Here is a 22,492-nt window from a genome sequence, read left to right as displayed (position 1 = left end):
GACAGACAGAAAGTGGAAAACTGCTGGTCCATAACATGTGATGAAAGCATTGTGAGGCAATATCTCCTCCCAACTGACCTGCCCCTTCATTTACTCATTTACTGCTCCTGAGCTATACTCATCAGGAAGACAACAACCATTTGTTTTACATAAAACTGGAATAACTATTTATTATTAACAAAAAGTATTTTACAAATTCTAGAAATGGCGATGATACAAACTCTTAAACACACTATTTACCTAGACTATCACAAATACCCCTCTATGACATTGAAACCTCACAGATAAGAAAAAAGATAAATGGTAGAGGTTAGATATTAGGTAAATGATAGTAAGACAGAAACATATATCAGCCATTTGGAAGGGCTCAAGAGTTGGAATCTCAGGTTAGCAGTTCTGACCTCCGAGCAGCTCTATAATAGATTGGCAATGAAAGAGCTTGGGTTGGTTCCTTCTCCTGGGCAGTCTCCTCACAGTACACTACCACTTGGACACTCACAATACAGCTCCTCGCAGAAAACAGTGTTCCAGTCAATCTGTACTGCTCCAGTCACATTTTTCTATTCTCTGCCTTAAGCAGTATCCCTACGGCTCCTTATCTTGTGTATCTTGTTCTAGCAGCATGTTGCCTGGAATGGAGGGGTGGTCTTACAAGGAAAGGTTGAGAGAGCTAGAGATTTTCTCTTTAGAACAACGAAAGATGAGAGGTGACTGGATAGAGGTGTACAAAACGATCAGAGGTACAGAAAGAGTAGATAGCCAGAGACCTTTCCCTAGGGTGGAGGTAACTATTATGAGGGGGCATAGTTTTAAAGTGAGTGGGGGTAGATATAGGGGAGATGTCAGAGGTAGGTTCTTTACTCAGAGAGTGGTCGGGGCGTGGAATGCATTGCCAGAGAGGTTAGTGAAGTTGGCCTCAATAGGGGCATTTAAGCTGCTATTGGATAGACATATGGGTGATAATAATACAAGGTAGAGGTGGAGGTTAGATAGACTTTAGGATTAAGGTAAACGTTCGGCACAACATTGTGGGCCAAAGGGCCTGTACTGTGCTGTACTGTTCTATGTTCTATCCAGGAGGAATCCTTTCTCGGATCTCACTGCTCAATCTCTAACCGTCAACGCCTCACACAAGAGACTGCAGGATTTTGCTTTATAATTCCAACCCCTTGTTTTTTTTTCCCCGCACCGGATTGTAACTTTCCTTCCTGGTCCCTGGTGCAAGGTCATACAGTTAAACTCTCTGTTAGGTTTGGTTGGCTTTCTGCAGTGTAGGGGGCTGACCAATCAATGGGCAATCCCAATCCACACTGATTCCTGCTGCCCCTAATGTCAATTCCCTGACAGTGATTGTGGGGAGCACTGGAGTGAATCATGAACCTTATTGACCATTGCAGCCTCTTCTGAGAAATTTTTAAAAATTATCATTAGAAGTTAATTATAGAATGAAAAGTTAGAAATAACAGAGAGGGTTTTAACATTATGCTGGACTAGGATGTCTATTCATGCTGAATGTAAACATCCCTCCAATTATTCATGTGCGTCACAGAATTTGGAGCTGGGCTGATAACCATGTCCAATCCCAGTCCTGCATGATAGCTAAGTAACAACTGGCAACATTTTCCTCTCAGAATTTAGTGCTTAGTCGCTGTATTACATGGGTGTTCTTCCTGTATACCTGAACACTGACATTTTTTGCAAAGATGTGAGATGTTAATTGCAAGAGAAGCCTCTTGCAGCTAAAGCAGAAAAATGAAAAATGGTGGTTTCTAGGCAACTAATGGTACCAGTTATTAACTTGATTGTGAACATAAATCAACGCTGCTGGAATGAAATTTGTAAATTTTTGCACTTCCTTCCACTTATGACTAGGTAACTTTGATGATGATGGAGTCATTTTAATTCATGCAATACTACGGAGTCAATGACATGATGGATTCCTAACAGCTGATTCTGTTATAGCAAATTACATTCTCTTATCAGTTCAAAGTATTCAACAGTTTGTGTCATTAAAAATCTGTTGCAATTTTGTTAGCCAATGTCTTAACCATTTCAGACTTCCCCCCCCACATACTGGATATAAATTATCCTTCAACAGTGACTGCTTTACTGATCACATATTCCAAAATCAGATGGAGTGGACACTGTGATAACAAGGTGTAGAGCTGGATGAACACAGCAGGCCAAGCAGCATCATAGGAGCAGGAAAGCTGACGTTTCGGGCTAGCCTTAGCCCACAGAGGGCACTCTCATCGGTGTATGAGATGGCCATGAATGCAAAATCTAAGCGGACACTTCAGGACAGAATGGGAGGAGTGCTGTAGTGCTGACAATCCTACATTTCTGAAAAGGTAAATCGCTTCAAGCAAAAAACAGAAGCTGTTGGAAAATCTGTGCTAGTCTGGCAGCATCTGTGGAGAGGCATCAGAGTTAAAATTTCAGCTGCAGTGACCCTTCCTCACAATCTCATCCAGGCATGCCCACTTTGAAGAAGTTCTACTCCTCTCTCCAACAGTTCTGAGGAAGGGTCACTGGACCTGAAATTTTAACTCTGATCTCCCTCCACAGATGCTGTGGGACCTGCTGAGATTTCACAGCAACTTCTATTTTTGTTTCAGACTTCTAGCATCTGCAGTTCTTTTGGTTTTTAATTAGCTTACAGCACATCTGCTCACACGGGTGGACAGTAAAGATCCCATGGCACTTTTTGACGAACAGCAGTCAAGCTCTCTTAGGCCAATATTTATCTCTCAAATAACATAAATAAAGAAGTTATTTAATTGTTGTGTCCATGAGCTTGCTTTGAACAAACTGACTGCCACATTTCCTATAATAGTTACTTCATTTAAGAGAGCTTCATTGGCTGAAAACCACTTTGAAACATGTTGAGGTCCTGAAAGGTGGCACATAAATGAAATTTCTTTCTTTTGTTTCAGTGTAGATGGACTCAGCCCTCGGGCTCAGTGCCTGCTTCTTTCCGACTTAGTTTAGCATCATTGCAGGTAGATCACACAATGCCAGAGGAAACCAAGTCACAATCCTGACTTTTTAAAGAATTTGTTCATGGGATGTGGGTGACTCATGTTGGGCACATGTTTACTGCCAATTCCTAATTGCCCAGACACTAGGTAAGATTCAACCATATTGCTGTAGGCCTGGAGTCACAAATGGACCAGGTTGGGTAAAGGTGGCAAGTTTCCTTCCTTCAAAGACATTGGTCAACCAAAGGGGATTGTATGACCATTGACAAGGGTGACGTGTCACCCTCACACCCTAGCTTAAAATGTCAATTTTTTTTATTGAGTCCAAATTTCACTATCTGTCATGGTGGGATTTGTATCCTTGTCAACAGAACATTAAACTGGGATTCTGGATTACCGGTCCAGTGCAATAACCACTACATCAATACACCTCCAGCAACAGTTCTCCCAATTTGTTTCAGGACTTGAAATTTTATTAGATTTTCTTATACAGTAGCTATCAGGTATGGCGAACCGGGATATGGTGCTTGTATGCTACAAATTTACAAAGTTCAGGGTCATTGAAAAATATTGAAAATAAGTGTTTGAAAGGGCTAATGTTCAAAAGTGCAAAAGCACCTACCAACTACTGACCACTCCAAGAAAATACCATGTTCACGAGAACTTATGTGGAGGAATAGCTATGAGTCTTGAAGAAATGATATCTAATATTAAGGTCATCCTGACCGCGTCAGGAACAAATATCTACCATACAAGTATAGTCTGTACCTAGATGTTATCTACAATTGACGACCTCTTCTTCAAGACAAGAGTCTCTTTCGTTAGACTACATGTTGTTGTTCAGTAGACCAAGCGGGCCCGTTAGATCATTACCAGGAAATAGGATGAGGGTAACATTTCTACCAGGCAGATCTTACACCACGATGTGTGGTGGTGCGGATTCACCCATAATATAGAGGCAAGTGTTGTGGACTCCATTTAGCTGCTGCTTACAAAACACCGGCAGTGGTGAAGATCTGAAGGATCTTCAGACGAAGCTTTAAGGAGGCTGGCCATGCAGATAGACAGCTGCTTAAAGGGCGCGAATTTTTGACAGACCCGCGGAACAGAACCTCATGAAAGACTCGGCAAACACCTACATTCCTAGTAAGAGACAGGCTGAAGTAGGAGAATTAGGAACTCCCTAGAGTTGGAATGTGAGTCATTCCGTAACAAAGGGAGAAGGATGGCAGTTCAACGTCAATATAGAGTTTCCAGGCAGGGTAGGGAAGGGGATGAAGAAAGGTGGGACTGTGGCTTTATTGGTTAAAGTATCAAATACAGCCGTGCGAAGAGGGCGTCACCCTAAATGACTACATTGAAGGATTAAATGAGGGTTGAATTCAGAAATGTAAAAACAGGCAGTCACACTGCAAAGCGTGTACTATAGACTTGCAAATAATGGGAGAGAATTAGAGGAGCAACAACAGCTGGAAATTTTTGCGTGAAAAAAATGATCGAAAGGTAATAGCTGGAGTCTTTAAATACACCAGCTTGGATACACAGAGTGTGAATGGCACAAAATGTACAAAATTCTTGATCTGCATTCAATAGAATTTTTTTAGCTATCACATAACAAGCCCAATGAAAGTGAGTGCAATTCTAGATTCAGTCTGGGTATGTGGATGATGTAGAAGTGGATGACAATTTTGGAGACAGCAATCACAACACAGTTAGATTTTGAGACGACAAAGTGTGAAGCTGGATGAACACAGCAGACCAAGCAGCATCTCAGGAGCACAAAAGCTGACGTTTCGGGCCTAGACCCTTCATCAGAGAGGGGGAAGGGGAGAGGGAACTGGAATAAATAAGGAGAGAGGGGGAGGTGGACCGAAGATGGAGAGAAAAGAAGATAGGTGGAGAAGAGAGTATAGGTGGGGAGGTAGGGAAGGGATAGGTCAGTCCAGGGAAGACGGACAGGTCAAGGAGTTGGGATGAGGTTAGTAGGTAGGAAATGGAGGTGCGGCTTGAGGTGGGAGGAAGGGATGGGTGAGAGGAAGAACAGATTAGGGAGGCAGAGACAGGTTGGACTGGTTTTGGGATGCAGTGGGTGGAGGGGATGAGCTGGGATGGTTTTGGGATGCGGTGGGGGAAGGGGAGATTTTGAAGCTTGTGAAGTCCACATTGATACCATTAGGCTGCAGGGTTCCCAAGCGGAATATGAGTTGCTGTTCCTGCAACCTTTGGGTGGCATCATTGTGGCACTGCAGGAGGCCCATGATGGACATGTCATCTAAAGAATGGGAGGGGGAGTGGAAATGGTTCACGACTGGGAGGTGCAGTTGTTTACTGCGAACCGAGCGGAGGTGTTCTGCAAAGCGGTCCCCAAGGTTTGCATCATTATGGAAAGAGACACAGTTAGAACAGAAGTAAAAGTTCTATATTAAGGGGAGTTCAACTTTACAGTTGAGAGATGGTCTGGCAAAGCTGGACTGGTTATAACTAATTGAAGAAAGTCAGTGGGAGGCAAGATTGTATGGGGACATTATAGACATGTTCCCAGAAAGAAAAAGGGTTGTATATTTTAGTGGAAAATGTGACTATAGAGTTTTGAAATCAGAATTTGCAAGAAATAGAATTGTTGTTGAAATTGCTAATAAACTTTTGTCAGATTTAATACAATCAAAGGTGGTGAGCGAAGGCATTATCCAGAAGTAACACAGATCAATTTTAAGAGAAGCTCAGCCTTGTCACAGGAGCTCAGCAGAATCCATTCATTCCTCAAGGTTATAACAAAACACTTTGAATGACATACATAAGAAACCAGTACAGCAAGCGGTACAGACACCCGATGTTGATATTATTGTCAGTGCTGTGGAGTAAGGAAATCGCAAAAGAACAAGTTGTGCCCAACTATTAAAAAGGAATGTTTTATTTGTAAAACAGTAGGTCACTCTAAAAAGATGTGACCAAGTAGGACATAGTCACACAGCTGTACCAAGAGGTTCATTAGGTAGAACGGGCTACAATGGAAGAACAGCCCAAGGATAATCAAAGGAGAAACAGGGATGCAGAACTGGCATTTGGCAAAAAGATATTTGTATCAATACACATCTCACTAATTTCAAGCTTGATGAAGGAGCGACTATCACTATTATCAAATAGTTGGAAAAGAAACTATTTGTATCTTATAGTAGGGCAATGAGGTATATGACTTAGATTTAAAGGTATGCTACCAGCCACTCAGCAGCACAAAGGGTGCCAGATAATAGAGAACTCGTATATATTTCACAATTAAGATTTTGCATGAATGCATATTTTGACCTGAATCTACTTCAAATGGAGGGAGGAATCAATTAGTTCAAGTCCACAAAAAAACAATTTAAGAAACGGCTAGTAATAGAACTACTGGTCAAGTAACAGCAAATCATGACCAACTGGTCAAAAAAATTTTGCTCACCAAGCCACTGGTCACGCAGAAGATTTCACAGGACATCCCATACTCATGGCCGAGCCCAAACTGAAGTTTAGTTTACAGTATCAATAAGAAATGGTGGTCACTGAGCCACAATCATTTCTACCAAATATGACAGAAGCGACTTAAGTAAAGTCACTTTTCATTGGTATTATATGGAAGGATGGTCAGATCAAAGGTCCAGTGGATTGGTAATGAACACTTGCTTATGCACCTCCAGCATTTCACAATCATAGGGACTTCCTCATGCATGTCTGGAGACGGGTTATTTCAGCTTCACTTTGGGAATACGTCCTGGGAATGACATACACGGGCAGCGTAATGATCTGGGATCTCCAAGGCTGTTGAAGATCTCATAGCCTATTCCAAAACCTGCAACTACACAGGGTTAGCAGATATGTTTTCCAGGCTCTCAATACAGTGGAGAGTTTAGATGGAACAAATCCATACGATTTGTGAAAAGCCATACCATAAGCAATCAGCATCAGACGAGCAAGAAGGCTGACGTTTCGGGCCTAGACCCTCCTCCAGAAAATTTTCAAAGAAGGGTCTAGGCCCGAAACGTCAATCTTCCTGCTCCTCTGATGCTGCTTGGCCTGCTGTGTTCATCCAGCTCTACACCTTGTTATCTCAGATTCTCCAGCATCTGCAGTTCCTATTATCTCTCCCATAAGCAATCAGATAGCCAATGATCATTATTCACTTGAAATAGGTAACAAATTTTAACTGGTGTAACTCAGCTTAGTGCACACACAAATATGATAAATTTAAGACTGATGTCAAATGCTTAGCCTTTTCAGATGATGCAGGTTCAAACAGAGAATTTCATTTCCTTATCTTCAGAGTGACAGAGATCATGCCAAGTAAGAAGCAACATTTAAAATGTAGAACTAAGGAAATGTATTTTGGTTTCATCAACACTACAATCATCAAGAGTGAAAGAAAGTGTTGAAGTTGGGAAACAAGTTAAAGTAAGATTCTCCACGCTTTAACACAGATTCTCCCGCAGATTGAGAATACGAGTCCACTGCCACAGATTGAAAATATGTTGCATACAAACCCATGGAGGCCACCACCAAGATGGAATGATCAATGTCCAAACAGTCAATCAAGAAGAAACTGTCTGGTTCAGAGATCCAAGATCAAAAAACTAAAATGTAGCTTTTGCAACAAGACAACCATAATCTGAGAGGGGTGTTTATGAGACTAAAGATATTCCAGATACTAAAATGGAGCCTGTATCAGCAGGAAAGAGGTCCACAGTGAAGATTATTGAAGGAATTTAAAGGTTCTCCAGTTTAAAAGGACTTAGAGACCTCACACTGTCAAGAACAGAATCAAAGTTAACAGCCTGCAACCCAAAGGTCAGCCAATCTTCCAGGTCTAAAGAGAATGGTCTGGAAGAACAAAGAAACCTCCAGACTGTCTGAATTTGTGAAGTCAGAATGTTGGTGGGATATGGGGTACAGTGTATGAAACTATATCCAAAAACATATAATGGTAAGAATGGGGCAGGTTTTGTATTAGGGTCTGAAAGGGTTAATGCTGTGGAGTACATTTAACACGGCTGAATGTGATGACACCATACATACTTGGGAGAACAGCTTTGTACCTTGAAGGATGAAAACACAACATCGAAGTTTCCTTTACAGTCTCAGTAACAATACCAACATGTGTTGTGCCTAGCTGCTATGATGTAATAACTTATGCCTTGCTTAAGTAAAGCCTGTCATCACTAGATCACCTCGTGGCTTTCCTTCAGCACTTTCGACCAAAAAGGCCCTGTGGATCCCTATCAGGAAAGAGAATGTTGGCAGCAAATCTTCCAGATGGATTTTACACCACGATGAGCTGGGGTAGGGATTCATCTTACAATATAAGGTGTCAATTTTAAATTGGATTGGAGTAATGCTCAGTCCACCAAGTACATAAGTAAATTGTGCTAGCAATCTTTCACCACCAGGGAAAAGATTTCTTCAATTTACCAACTGAATAACCACTTGAGGGAGATGAACATGCAGGGTTATAGTGACAGAGTTGGGGAATGGGACTAAGAGATGGTAGGAACTGCAGATGCTGGAGAATCTGAGATAACAAGGTGTAGAGCTGGATGAACACAGCCGGCCAAGCAGCATCAGAGGAGCAGGAAGGCTGACATTTTGGGCTTAGACCCTTCAGAAGAAGGGTCTAGGCCCAAAATATTAGCTTTCCTGCTCCTCTGATGCTGCTTGGCCTGCTGTGTTCATCCAGCTCTACACCTTGTTATCTCAGGGGAATGGGACAGACTTGATTGTCTGTAGAGAGGGATCAGTGACTTAACTGGGCAAATGGCCTCCTCCTTTGGAGTCTATAAAGGGCTCTGATATACTTAATATGAAAAGGTGTGGAGCCACACCTCACACTTATTGGAAATTTATCTATCCTCTTATAAAACCACGGGCGACAGTTTCCGTGGAGACTGACCGAATGTGAAAATGGACTGCATGATTGACCAAAAGTATCCTAAACCGAGTCTGAGTGTAAACAAACTCAAATAGGTTTTAGGCCAAAAAAATCAGCAAAGAGGAAGAAACACTTTTCCACCAGCAACTGAAACATAACTTTGCAACCAAAACAGTTTTGAAAATCAAATCCTAAAATAGTTTCTCAAGCGCTTCCTGCTATCTGGAGGTATAGCCCACCTGCTTTTCTGAAAACATTGCATTTTCCCTATCGGCGATGATGGATAATTTTCACAAATATCTGGCTAAACTATCCCTCTGATAATAAGTGCTACAGAAGCCCGACAATTTTCCTTAACAGTTTGCTTTCACCAGCTCGTCACATAATAGAAGCTGCTTGTCTTCAGTACTAAGGAGTTTGGGACAACCATAGGGCTACCAGATGCCTATAGTGACCAGCATGAGGTATTAGCTTCAAGAAAAGACTGGGAAATGGCTGGGAGAGAAAACATAACTGTTTTGGCAATTGTGTGCCTGGAATACATTGATAAGACACTCAGAAATTCAGTGAAACCTTTTGTATTTACAAACAGCTTGAAATCCATTGATACAGTAAGAATCAGACCATAATCTATGACTGTATGTTATACCTTGACCATATACCTTGATCTATGAGAATATATATGACATAATGTAATCTTAGAACAGTCTGTATGGGTTAGTATATCTCTCTGGGTCACAGACAGTGGTTCTGCAGATAAGAAATCAACAATATTCCACTTCTTATATTTAAAGAATGTGTGGGACACATGAGGAATGAGAAAAATAAGAGTTTGTCTCACACTTTGGAACTAATGGAGCAGCTATTAGTGCCCCACAGGATCTCCTACCTGTTAATTGAGCTTTGAGTCATATAGAAACACTGGTGACCAAGCACACCCCTCAGGCTCAGAGCTTTCCAAAATTAACAATGGGACTGTTACATGGATGACTAGTAACATTACAGGGTGAAAGGGCATGACAACCTAAAGACAATTTGCTTTTTTCATAGTTTCACATGCAGTAAGTTTGGAAGTTGCATCTTATGTTGGATTGGAGTACGTGGGTACTGAATACTTGCTAATGAGCACGTGAAACACATTCTAAATTTAAGGAGCTGTTAAATAGCATGTGTGCCCTGACAGTGATGCTAATACATCAACAGTGGTGCCAATATAATCAGTTTATCTCAGCACACAGTTCATATTCACCCTAAGGTCAGAGTCCATTCTTTTGTGAAGCTGCTGCTAACAGCCCCACCTGGTGGATCTTCTTAATTGATCACAGGGAGCACTACGTTAAGTTTAAACTGATTTCCTCTCATGTAAGTTGAAGCAAATAACTTTCCTTCCCAATTACTCTGAACACTCTAAAGAGCAATGCCACCCATCAACAGGATGACTTCCCTTCTGTAGCCGGGAGAGTTGTCCTCACTTCTAAACTAAAAGTAGGAAAACAACAGCTTGATTGAAGGAGGAGAATACATTTACAAAGTTCCCTCATAGGTAAAGAAAGTGGCCCAGATTCTGCCATTACTCCTTTCAAATTGACAGCAACCTCTGGAGCCCACACACATCCAACAAATGCAAAAATCCAGATGTCAATTTCATTTGATTTATTATTGTCACATGTTCTGAGATACAGTGTAAAGTTCACTCTGAGACAAATTGTTTAGAAACAGCATTAAAAGCTGATTAATAAAAAAAAAGGGGTTGATTCTTATAAAAGTAACCCACTGGCAATGAAGGAATGGTTACTACCTTTGCTATTCACCATGCAGGGTCTGCTCTGGGTGGGCATAACAAAACTCCCATGCATCTACACAATACAGTCAGTATTGATGGTTCAATCAAAACAAATCAATTGAATGCTAGTAACACCCATATCCCATCTATGAACAATAAGTAGGATATATTTTAATTCTTCTGCTACCTTTCAACTTCGACCTTTACTCTGGATTTCTGAATGAAAAGCGCATGACTATGTTCCAACAGCTTAATAACTGGACCTATCATTCGATCTATTTGCAACTCACTAAACTTTTCAGAAAGGAAAATGCAACTGAAGATGCAAGAGAAAATGTGCCCATTTTTCCAACCTTCCTCGTGGTAATACTACAAAGGATCATCCTTACTGAGGGATACAATTTTTAAGTTAAAGTGTGCTGAACTGTGCAAGCCCTTTGGTGGCACAGTGGTTGAGTCCCAATCCCAGACCAGAAGGCCTGAGTTCAAGTCCCACTTTGCTCCAGTGCTGTGTAATAACGTCTCTTAACAGGTTGATTAGGAAAAATAGGTTAAGTGGTAGAGCTCTATTTATTATTCATAACTCAACCATTAAACCAGCTACAACTAATTTGGCTCTTTAAAATGTGTTAAATTCCTTAATCTTAACAAATATTACAATTCACTTCCAGACTCCAGACATTTTAAATTCATCCTCCATTTAGTATTTGCCTGGGAAATTCTAATTCATTCAATCTTGTTTCAAAGGTTCTGTAAATAAAATTAATAAAATTGTACCTTACAGCAGTTTCCTAATTATCATACATTATGTTTCACAACATGTGAAGTTAATTACAAAGAATCTAAAGAGGGTGAAGCAAAGGGCCCTTTCAATGGAGCAATGGTAGAGCCCTTACCCCAGACCTGAAAGGCCTGGGTTCAAGTCCCGCCTTCTCCAGAGGCATGTAATAACATCTCTGAACAGGTCGATTAAGGGAGGAGAAAAAAAGAGGGTGAAGCAAAGAGAGGTTGTTTTTATTTGTCAATTAGTAAGCCAAAACAACAACCATTTCTACCCGCTCCCCCCAATTTTTAACCCTCTGCTTCTCTTCAAGTTGAGGCCTATTCTCGAGGAATGAGAGCAAGATGCCCATGTTGCTTGCAGGCTCATCAGAGCAAATGATTGTACATTGTTACATCTCAGAGACTTGACAAGTGCTCTGGGCCCAATCCTGTCCTGAACAGTGGCCACACCAGCCACTGGATTACAATCAGGACCAGAATCTCTCTTTATTTGATTCTGCTTTCCTCAGGGTGGGCAACACTGAGACCAATCGTTAAACATGAGAAGGAGATCAGCTAACACAGCACATGGATAGAACCGGCATCATCCTAATCCCTGTAGGCTTCTATCACCCAACACTGCATCATTACCCAAGTGATTTGGTTTTATTTATTCTTAACACATATACCAAGATCCAGTGAAAAGTATTGTTTTATGTGCAATCAAGACAAATCATACTTTACATAAATACATCAGAGTAATAGAACAGAATGCAGAATTTGTGTTGCAGTTACAGAGAAGGTGCAGAGAAAGACCAACTCTAAAATGAGATAGTTTGATTCATAAATCTGACAACAGTGGGGATGAAGCTGTTCTTGAATCTGTTGATAAGTGTTTTCAAACTTTTGTATCTTCTGCTCGATGGAAGAGAGTATAACCAGGGTGGGAGGAGTCTTTACTTGTGTTTGCTGCTTTTTCAAGGCAGCTGCAAGTGTAGACTGGGTTGGGCTGATGTGGAACGTCAATTTCCTTTTTTAGTTCGGAACCTCACACAATGGATAGGAATTTCACTGGAAGGCAAACAGGAGATTTTTGGCAATATGTTCAGGTGCTAACATTCTTCTACGGTGGCTCAGTGTGGCCTTAAGCTGAAATGACAACTTAACTCACACTCAGTACAAGATCCATTTTGCTAAAGCAGTTCATGCCAACAACATGAAAAATTTGAGGTTCACTAAGCAGCTGATTACTATTTAAAATGTCTGTTACTACTCATTAAGGAGAATACTGACATTTTGGTGGCTAGAGTTTATCCTAACAGCCTCTGCTAACAGCACCCAGCCATTTGGGGCTACATTTGATGTTGACATCAATGTCAAGAACTACTTACAGGATTCTCACCATTTCAAGTTCAATATTGCAAGGCTTTTGAAACATATCAGGAAGCTTCCTGAATCACTACCAGAATTTTACTAACACCCTGGAATTTTTTGCTACTGATATACTTTTTGAGAAGGATACAGTTCAATGAAAAGTACAAGGGAACATACCAAACAAGCATTCCTAAAAATGAAGTGTCAACCTGTTAAGCTACCAAACAGGACTACCTGTGTGCCAAGATAACAAAGTGTGGAGCTGGATGAATACAGCAGGCCAAGCAGCATCGCAGGAGCACAAAAGCTAACGTTTCGGTTCTTCCTCTCACCCATCCCTTCCTCCCACCTCAAGCCGTACCTCCATTTCCTACCTACCACCTCATCCCGCCTCCTTGACCTGTCCGTCTTCCCTGGACTGACCTATCCCCTCCCGACCTCCCCACCTATACTCTCCTCTCTACCTATCTTTTCTCTATATCTTCGGTCCGCCTCCCCCTCTCTCCCTATTTATTCCAGTTCCCTCTCCCCATCCCCCTCTCTGATGAAGGGTCTAGGCCCGAAACGTCAGCTTTTGTGCTCCTGAGATGCTGCTTGGCCTGCTGTGTTCATCCAGCCTCACATTTTATTATCTTGGAATTCTCCAGCATCTGCAGTTCCCATTGTCTCTGAAGCAGAGTGTTTAACTGCCTTCTTCATAACCTATTGTTTTGGATGAGGAATGGGAAGAGGACAAGAGGCCTGACAGAATGGAACTAAATGCTGGAAAGGGAGAGAGTGGGGACAGAAAGATAGATGGCATCCAGCCACTCTGTGATTAAAAGCTGCTCTTCCTCAGTACATCAAGTTCCACATAAGCAACCCTCTGTACCTTCTCCTGTAGTCCCTGAGGCATCTTAAAATGCATTGTTGCATGCCAGTCAGAACATGCCACAGCTACAGGGGATGTGGATTCAAGGATTTCATCAGTACTCCTTCTCCAAAAATTGCTTTTAATCAGCACTGGAGATCTAAATCTGCAGATTTTTCATTCAGGGCCATTCTAGGGCCAGTTCATATTATGGTAATCTGCCAAAAGGACCAAAAGATGAGGATAAATCCAGGAATTCAAACAGTTTAACGTTATCAGTGCAGCTCAATTAGTACCTCTTTTCAGCCTTCATAAATCCCCAAATCTGTTACAGGGTAATCAAGATTAAACTCCACTGTTTTCTAATACAATGAATCTAAAATAATGAGCAGATTAGGAAGTAGGTAGGAACATTATTTCCTAAATTTAGATAATCAAAATGAGGATTTAATGGAGTCACTGGAAATAATTTTAGTGATGAATATATAGAAATAGGCCTGTGTGTGTTGGGTTGAAGATAGGTAACCAATCAACATTAGGTCATCAGTCTTACAGATTGCAGGGCTCCTCTCACACTGAACAGAGATGACTGGTAGTGGTTTAACCAGGGGGTCGACACGCATCAGGCAAAGGGAGACATTGAGAGGCAGGGTCCTTCATAGTAACCTGAGCCAGTGTAGGAATTGAACTCATGCTGTTGCTGTTGCTCTCTGTTACAATTTAGTTAACTTTTTCTGGAGTTCTATGTCCAGCTCTGCTTACCCAGTTAGAAGAAGAAAATTATTAAGCTGGACAGGGTAGAGAACAGATTTATCAGGATGTTGCTGGGAATGGAAGGTTTGAATTATAAAGAGAGGCTGCATAAGCTGGGACATTTTTCACTGGAGTGTAGAGAGATGACTTTATAGAAGTTTATAAAATTATGAGGGTTAATGGTAGTTGTCTTTTCCATTAGTTGGGGGATTTCAAGACTAGTGGGTAGATTTTTAAGATGAGAGGAGGTTTTAAAAAAGACATGACCAGCAATTTTTTTTACACAGAGGGTTGTTCATGTGTGGAATGAACTTCTTGAGGAAGTGGTGGATGTGAACACAATTACAACATTTAAAAGACATTTGGATAAATACATGAACAAGAAAGATCTGAAGGGATATGGGCCAGGAGCAGGCAGATAGGACTTGTTTGGTTTGGGATTATGTTCAGCATGGACTGGGTGGACTGAAGGGTCAGTTTCCGTGCTGTATGACTCTATGACTATGACTCTGACTCTGTAACTTAAATGATGCGGGGGCTAGTTACAGCCAGAAGCCACCCTGAGAAACAGAAGCTCAAACGTCAGATCATCCCAGCTTAATAGCTCAATTACTCACTGAGACACCAGGGAAGCAGGTACTTAGCTTTCCTCATGTATTCTTACCTGGTATGGGACAGGTCCTTACGAATGGTCTTCAGGTCTTTCTCCTTGTACTTTAGATGCAGCAGCTTAGCAGTGAAAATCTGCAGGATCAAAACACGTTCCTATAAACTTCTGCTGCTTTACAGTAGGTTTTAGTCAATGCTTCACCACAATAAGTTTCACAAAAGAGCTTCATCTGTGTTAAGTTGCTTCGGAGAAAACATCCACAAGTCCAATCTGAAAACCAGAATAGCCTCACTGCCACTGGTCCACAATGGCCATCATGTTTCTTGCCTGACAGTCACCTTTCACATATGAATGTTTTGAGCACAAGATGCACACAAAAGGTGTCCCTTATAAAGTATTTGTATGTTTCTATTCCAATAGTAGTAAGGTGTTATAACTGAAATTTGAACTACCTTTGTGATAAATCATTCAAATATAGATTTTAAAATACCTAAGACTAGTGACTAAAACAATTAATTCAAGTTTCCTTAACTGAATTATTAAAACCAGTCACAGGCTTTTGAAGAAAAAAGATGTTGTCTCATGCAGGAATAACCTTATATTTTATTTCAAGATAGGAGAGAGATCAACAATTTCATGTCTTCAAAGCAAACACTGGCAATAGAACAAAGCAATGAAATTGCTTTAATTAATTACTACATTCTTAAGGCTAGAATCTATTATTGGCACGATTGAATTTCCAGTTGTTCCCTTTTCAGTGACCCTACCATTACTCATCACTCATGCACAGCCATATTTTCAGCCAAAGGTTGGTGAAAGGCCAGTGTTTGCTTTGAAGACATGCACTTGTTAATCTCTCTCCTATCTTGAAATAAAATATGCTTATTCCTGCATGAGACAACATCTTTTTTCTTCAAAAGGATCTGCAATCCAAGACAGCTTTCAGATTAGAACCTCACCCTAGCTTATGGCCAAATAGCATAAATAGAGTATCATCACTCTTATTTCAGCTGAGATGGGTAACTCAGTGCAAAGCACAGGAAAATGCCATTGTGCACAGTATATTTATTCATATAGGCGTGGGAGGGATGGAGAGTTCCACATGGTGATGTTTCGATTTCTGCTGTATAAAAGCTGGCACTCCATGTACAATGAAGAGAGAGTGCTGCATTGTGCATCCTGTTGTCTTGGGGATAGATATTAAATGGAGGCACCGGCTTCCTGTTCAGGTTGATTTTTAGAATCCCAAATCCCATTCCATGTTTCAAAGTACAAGGATTTCTCCAGATGAGACTATTAAAATTCCTCCTGTTAAGCAACCATTAAAAACAATTGATTTTACTGACATTCAAAGGTTATTACTTGCATTGGAGTATTGTCACTCTTAAAGTAATACCTGTAATTTTAGAGATGTTAGAAAATTTTAGATGTTATCAGAAAGTTAATCACAGAACATAAAATAGTCTATTCAACTTCATACCAGTAGGTTCCCTATGGAAATCCAATTCATTGACATTTTGACAGAAACAGGAAGTTCTCAATACATCAGAGATAATAGGAACTACAGATGCTGGAGAATCTGAGATAACAAAGAGTGGGACTGGATGAACACAGCAGGCCAAGCAGCATCTTAGGAGCACAAACGCTGACATTTCAACTTCATACCAGTAGGTTCCCTATGGAAATCCAATTCATTGACATTTTGACAGAAACAGGAAGTTCTCAATACATCAGAGATAATAGGAACTACAGATGCTGGAGAATCTGAGATAACAAAGAGTGGGACTGGATGAACACAGCAGGCCAAGCAGCATCTTAGGAGCACAAACGCTGACATTTCGGGCCTTTGGATTTTTCTGTCAGCTGGCAACAGTGAAATTTAAAGATCTACATTTAACACAGGCAAAATGAAATTGTGCAGGCTTTGGATGTGAGTTTGCTCGCTGAGCTGGAAGGTTAGTTTTCAGACGTTTCATCACCATTCTAGGTAACATCATCAGTGAGCCTCCGATGAAGCGCTGGTGTTATGTCCCACTTTCTATTTATCTGTTTAGGTTTCCTTGGGTTGGTGATGTCATTTCCTGTTCTTTTTCTCAGAGGATGGTAGATTGGCTCCAAATCAATGTGTTTGTTGATGGAGTTCCGGTTGGAATGCCATGCTCCTAGGAATTCTCGTGCCTGTCTCTGTTTGGCTTGTCCTAGGATGGATGTGTTGTCCCAGTCAAACTGGTGTCCTTCCTCATCTGTACGTAAGGATCCCAGTGATAGTGGGTCATGTCTTTTTGTGGCTAGTTGATGTTCATGTATCCTGGTGGCTAGCTTTCTGCCTGTTTGTCCAATGTAGCGTTTGTCACAGTTCTTGCAAGGTATTTTGTAGATGACGTTCGTTTAGCTTGTTGTCTGTATAGGGTTGTTTAAGTTCATTAGCTGCTGTTTTAGTGTGTTGGTGGGTTTGTGGGCTACCCTGACGCCAAGAGGTCCGAGTAGTCTGGCAGTCATTTCGGAAATGAATTTGATGTAGGGGAGAGTGGTTATGGTTTTTGGGCATGTTTTGTCTGTTTGTTTGGGTTTGTTGCTGAGAAATTGGAGGACTGTGTTCATTGGGTACCCGTTCTTTTTGAATATGCTGTATAGGTGATTTTCTTCTGCTCTTCGTAGTTCCTCTGTGCTGCAGTGTGTGGTGGCTCGTTGGAATAATGTTCTAATGCAGCTTCATTTGTGGGTGTTGGGATGCTTGCTCCTGTAGTTCAGTATTTGGTCTATACAGACAACAAGCAAAACGAACGTCATCTACAAAATACCTTGCAAAAACTGTGACAAACACTACATTGGACAAACAGGCAGAAAGCTAGCCACCAGGATACATGAACATCAACTAGACACAAAATGATGTGACCCACTATCACTAGTATCCTTACATACAGATGAGGAAGGACACCGCTTTGATTGGGGCAACACATCCATCCTAGGACAAGCCAAACAGAGACATGCACGAGAATTCCCAGAGGCATGGCATTCCAACTCCATCAACAAACACATCGATTTGGAGCCAATCTACCATCCCCTGAGAAAAAGAACAGGAAATGACATCACCAATGCAGTAAATGACATCACAAACCCAAGGAAACCTAACCAGATAAATAGAAAGCGGGACATAACACCAGCGCTTCGTCGGAGGCTCACTGATGATGTTATCTAGAATGGTGATGAAACGTCTGGGAACAAACCTTCCAGCTCAGTGAACCAGCTTACATCCGGAACAAAACAAAGACCCACTCTTATGTGGACTGAGAAGAGGAGAGTGCGACTATGTTGGAGGTGGAAGGATGTGGCTGTGCATCCTTGCAACCGGTGGATCTTAATGCTGGTTTCGACCTAATGCTGGTTCAGGGGAGCAGCCAACCTGCAACGATGGCTGCGGCAAGTGCTCGTGCCCCAGGTCAGGGGGTCCGGAACACCATCTGTGTTTCCGTGAAGAAGGTGGATGAAGGTGCACCTGTGGACCGCACCTTCTTCGTGAAGAGGGTCCTGTTGGACTCTTGTGGGTTTGCTGCTGCGGACATTTACTGCCTGCAGAATCTCCCTGGAGGACATTTCTATGATGTAACCTTCAGGAGTGCCAAGCTTTGCGAGCGCTTCCTGGAGGTTTTCAAGGAGAAAGGAGGTGAGGGCCCCCTCTCTGCACTGATCGCTGTCCCGCTGTTCATGATGCCAGCGCAGAGGAGCCGTATGGTGATTGCACACATGCTAGCAGCTGATGTCCTGACCTTCCTTGAAAGGTACGTGAAGGTGGAAGGGGACCTAACCAACATCATGGACCCCTTCAGGATCTGGACAAGTAAGAGGCAGGTCAGGGTGACGCTGAGGACCGGCGCGGATGGGAACATCATACACCCACCGTCCAGTTTCGCGGTCGGCGGGAGCAAGGGCTACCTGGCCTACGCAGGGCAACCTGAAGTCTGCCATGCCTGTGGTAGGTCAGGCCACATGGCGGCCGACTGCAAAGTCACCATCTGCAGGGAGGAGGGACACCTTGCAAAGGATTGCCCGAATGTCCGCGGCGGGGTCCACCTACGCCCAGGTCGCCGGCAGGGGCAATGCGGGGCAAACCCCCCTGGAGGAGAGGAAGGCACCAGGCCCCTGCAAGGACCCCCCTAGTGTGCAGGAAGGACATGTCGTGCAGGAGGGCCCAGCCCCGCAAGATGGACCCAAGGCCAGCAAAGTGCCTCTGCAGACTTTGCTCCCCGCTGACAACCTGGGGTCGATGGAGGAGGCGACAGGTGACCCAGGGGAGTGGACGACGGTCCGGAAAGCAAGGAGGAAGGCGCGCCAGAGGGCCCCAGCACTGCAACCATCAAGCGGGAAGAGGCAGCTACAGGGGCGCTATAAGAGCTCCTCTGACGAGGGGGATTCGGAGGAGGCCCGCCCAAAGCAGAAGCTGAAGATTTCCACTGAGAAGGAAAGCAGCACTCCACTTCCAGGGGACAGGAGGTGTCCTGAGGCTCCCTCCGTCACCCAGACACACGCCGCTTGGTCCCTGGAGGACCCCTGGGAACCTTCAGGCGGGAAGCAGGAAACAGCGTGTCCCCAGCCTGACCCAGAGCTGGACTCTCCTGCCTCCGTAACCCCGATGGGCGGATGCCACCCGGAAGGCAGCACGGACGGTTTTCTGAGCCCGGAGAGCGTCCAGCAGTTAGCCCGGGCAATGGGCATGAAGGGACAGATGGAGGGGCTGGACCTTGGACTCGGGGAGGGTACTGCGGTCACTGCCCACAATGGGGGTACGAGTTGCGAGCATTAATGTGCGCAGCGTCAAGTCCACCGCAAGATGTGTGTCCACGTTGGCCTACCTGACCACCGTCAGGGCAGACCTCCTGTTTCTGCAGGAGTGCGGGATACCACACCTCAGCAGGTGCAGGAAATGGTCCAGCGCCTGGACCTGTGGGCCTTCGATCTGGTCGGGGGGGGTAACGACTGTCGCTCCTCGGGCCTGGCTATTCTGCTGCGGGGGCGCGACTTCACCATCTCTCAAGTTCAGGAGGTGGTGGGGGGGTCGACTCCTAGTGGCTGATGTCACCTACAGGAACGCTCCCCTGAGGCTGATCAACATGTACGCCCCAGCGGTACGGAGTGAGCGGTTGGCCGTCCTGCAGCGGCTTCCACCCCTGCTGGCTATGTCCAGGCTGGTCATCCTAGGCGGAGACTTCAACTGCATCATCGATGCAGATGGAAGATCCGGCGTGGGGACAGCGGGTGGGGGGAGTCAACTGGATGTCACATCCAGATTCTTGATGGGCAAGGTGAAGGACGCCAAGCTGCTCGACATCTTCAGCACCCCTGCAGACGGAGCGCAGCGGAGATACACCTGGTCACGGCCAGACGGGTCCATCTGCTCAAGGATAGACATCCTGTTTGTGTCGCAGGTGTTCTCGGTCAGGTCCACCAGCGTTGAGCCGGTGTTCTGCAAGCCGGCAAGGGGACGTGGATGCTCAACACGACTCTGTTGACCCCAGAGAACGTCGAGGAGCTTAAGAGGGAGTACGCCGGTTGGAGAACCGTGAAACCCCTCTTTGCGTCTCTGGGCGACTGGTGGGAGACGGTGAAGGAGAACATCAAGAGGTTCTTTGTCCTCAAGGGTGTTCGGAAGGCGAGAGAGAGGCGGGGAAAGCTGTCGCGACTCCAGAAAAGGATGCAGAACATGCTCCTTCTGAGTCGATTAGGGTCGATGTCATGGACGACCTCCGCGAGGTGAGGGGCCAGCAAGTCTCGCTCTTCACCGCGGAGGCCTCCAAGATAATCTTCCAGTCCAGGGTCCGCTCCGTGGAGCAGGACGAGACGTGCTCGCGTTTCTTCTTTCAGAAGGTGCACAAAGAGAGCTCTGTGCTTAGCCGGCTGAAGGAGGATGACGGCTCGGTGACGTCGTCTCGGCCCGACATTTTGAGGATCAGCAGATCCTTCTATGCCGGACTGTACGAAGCAATGCCCACGGATAGCACGGCCTCCGAGTCGTTCCTGTCGTCTATCACGGAGGTCTTAGACAATGGCACAAGGGAGTGGCTGGACCGGCCGATATCACTGGACGAGCTGACCAGAGCCCTCAAGTCCTTGGAGAGGAATAAGACTCCCGGAAGTGATGGCTTACCGGTCGAGCTGTATTCTGCTCTGTGGGACCTGGTCGGCCAGGACCTGCTGGAGGTGTACGATAGTGCGCTTCGGGCAGGCGAAATGCCCAAGTCCATGAGGAAGGGCATCATCACCCTCATTTACAAGAGGAAGGGGGAGAGGGAAGAAATTTAGAATTGGCGTCCCATTTCATTATTGAACATGGACTACAAAATCCTGGCCAAAGTCATAGCCAACCGGGTCAGGTCTGTCCTGGAGTCGGTGATTCACCCTGACCAAACCTGTGCTGTGCCAGGCAGGAAGATCGCTGAGAGCCTCGCGCTCATCAGGGATACGATCGCCTACGTACAGGACAGGCGGGTGCACACCTGCCTCGTCAGCCTGGACCAGGAGAAGGCCTTCGACAGGGTGTCTCATGCTTACATGAGGGACGTCCTCTCCAAATTGGGGTTCGGGGAAGGCATCAGCAATTGGATCCGGCTGCTCTACACCAACATCGTTAGCGCAGTCTCGATCAACAGGTGGGAATCGGACAGTTTTCCCATCAGATCTGGAGTCAGGCAGGGCTGCCCACTCTCTCCTGCCTTGTTCGTGTGCTGTGTGGAGCCCTTCGCCGCATCCATCAGGAAGGACGTGAGCCTGAAGGGCGTGACTATCCCAGGCAGCGGAGGCCTTCAGGTCAAGACCTTCCTGTACATGGACGATGTCGCCCTCTTCTGCACTGATCGTCGATCGATGAGTAGGCTGTTGGGCATCTGCGGCCAATTTGAACTGGCCTCGGGTGCCAAAGTCAATAGGGGTAAGAGCGAAGTCATGTTCTTCGGGAACTGGGATGACCGCTTCTTCATCCCAATCACCGTCAGGACAGACTACCTGAAGGTGCTGGGTGTTTGGTTTGGTGGAGCTGGGGTGTGCACTAAGACTTGGGAGGAGCGTATCACCAAACTGAAGCAGAAGATGGGCAGGTGGATGCTCCAGTCCCTCTCCATCGCGGGTAAGAACCTGGTTGTCAGGTGCGTGGGTCTTTTGGTACTGTTGTACGTGGCGCAGCCCGGGCCTATTCCCTGGACTTGCGCCGCTGTGGTCACCCGGGCCATCTTCCACTTCATTTGGGGGTCGAGGATGGACAGGGTCCGCAGGGGCACCCTGCACAAAGACCTGTAAAATGGGGGAAAGGGCGTACCGAATGCCACCCTCACCCTGACGGCTACCTTTGTGTGCGGCTGCATCAAGCTGTGCGCAGATCCTCAGTACGCAAACACCAAGTGTCACTACTTACTGAGGTTCTACCTGTCCCCGGTGTTGCGAAGGATGGGCCTGGCCTCGTTGCTGCGGAACGCTCTGAGTAGTTGGACCGTTC

The 22,492-nt window shown here is 44.5% G+C and overlaps 1 protein-coding gene across 4 annotated transcripts in view; it reads right to left on the bottom strand.

Annotated features, from left to right (window-relative positions):
• LOC125463920 (coiled-coil domain-containing protein 60-like) overlaps nt 1–22,492 on the bottom strand; it is an 85,973-nt gene that overhangs the window by 46,221 nt on the left and 17,260 nt on the right. For all 4 annotated transcript variants that reach the window (XM_048555687.2, XM_048555691.2, XM_048555690.2 and 1 more), the window contains exon 4: nt 15,064–15,143. In XM_048555687.2, the coding sequence (XP_048411644.1) occupies nt 15,064–15,143 (80 nt within the window). The remainder of the gene's footprint in view (nt 1–15,063; nt 15,144–22,492) is intronic.

Source organism: Stegostoma tigrinum, chromosome 26, assembly GCF_030684315.1.
Source record: "Stegostoma tigrinum isolate sSteTig4 chromosome 26, sSteTig4.hap1, whole genome shotgun sequence".
Lineage (NCBI taxonomy): Eukaryota > Metazoa > Chordata > Chondrichthyes > Orectolobiformes > Stegostomatidae > Stegostoma > Stegostoma tigrinum.
Note: the sequence above shows the minus strand (reverse complement) of the source record. Positions and strands in the feature narration are given on the sequence as shown.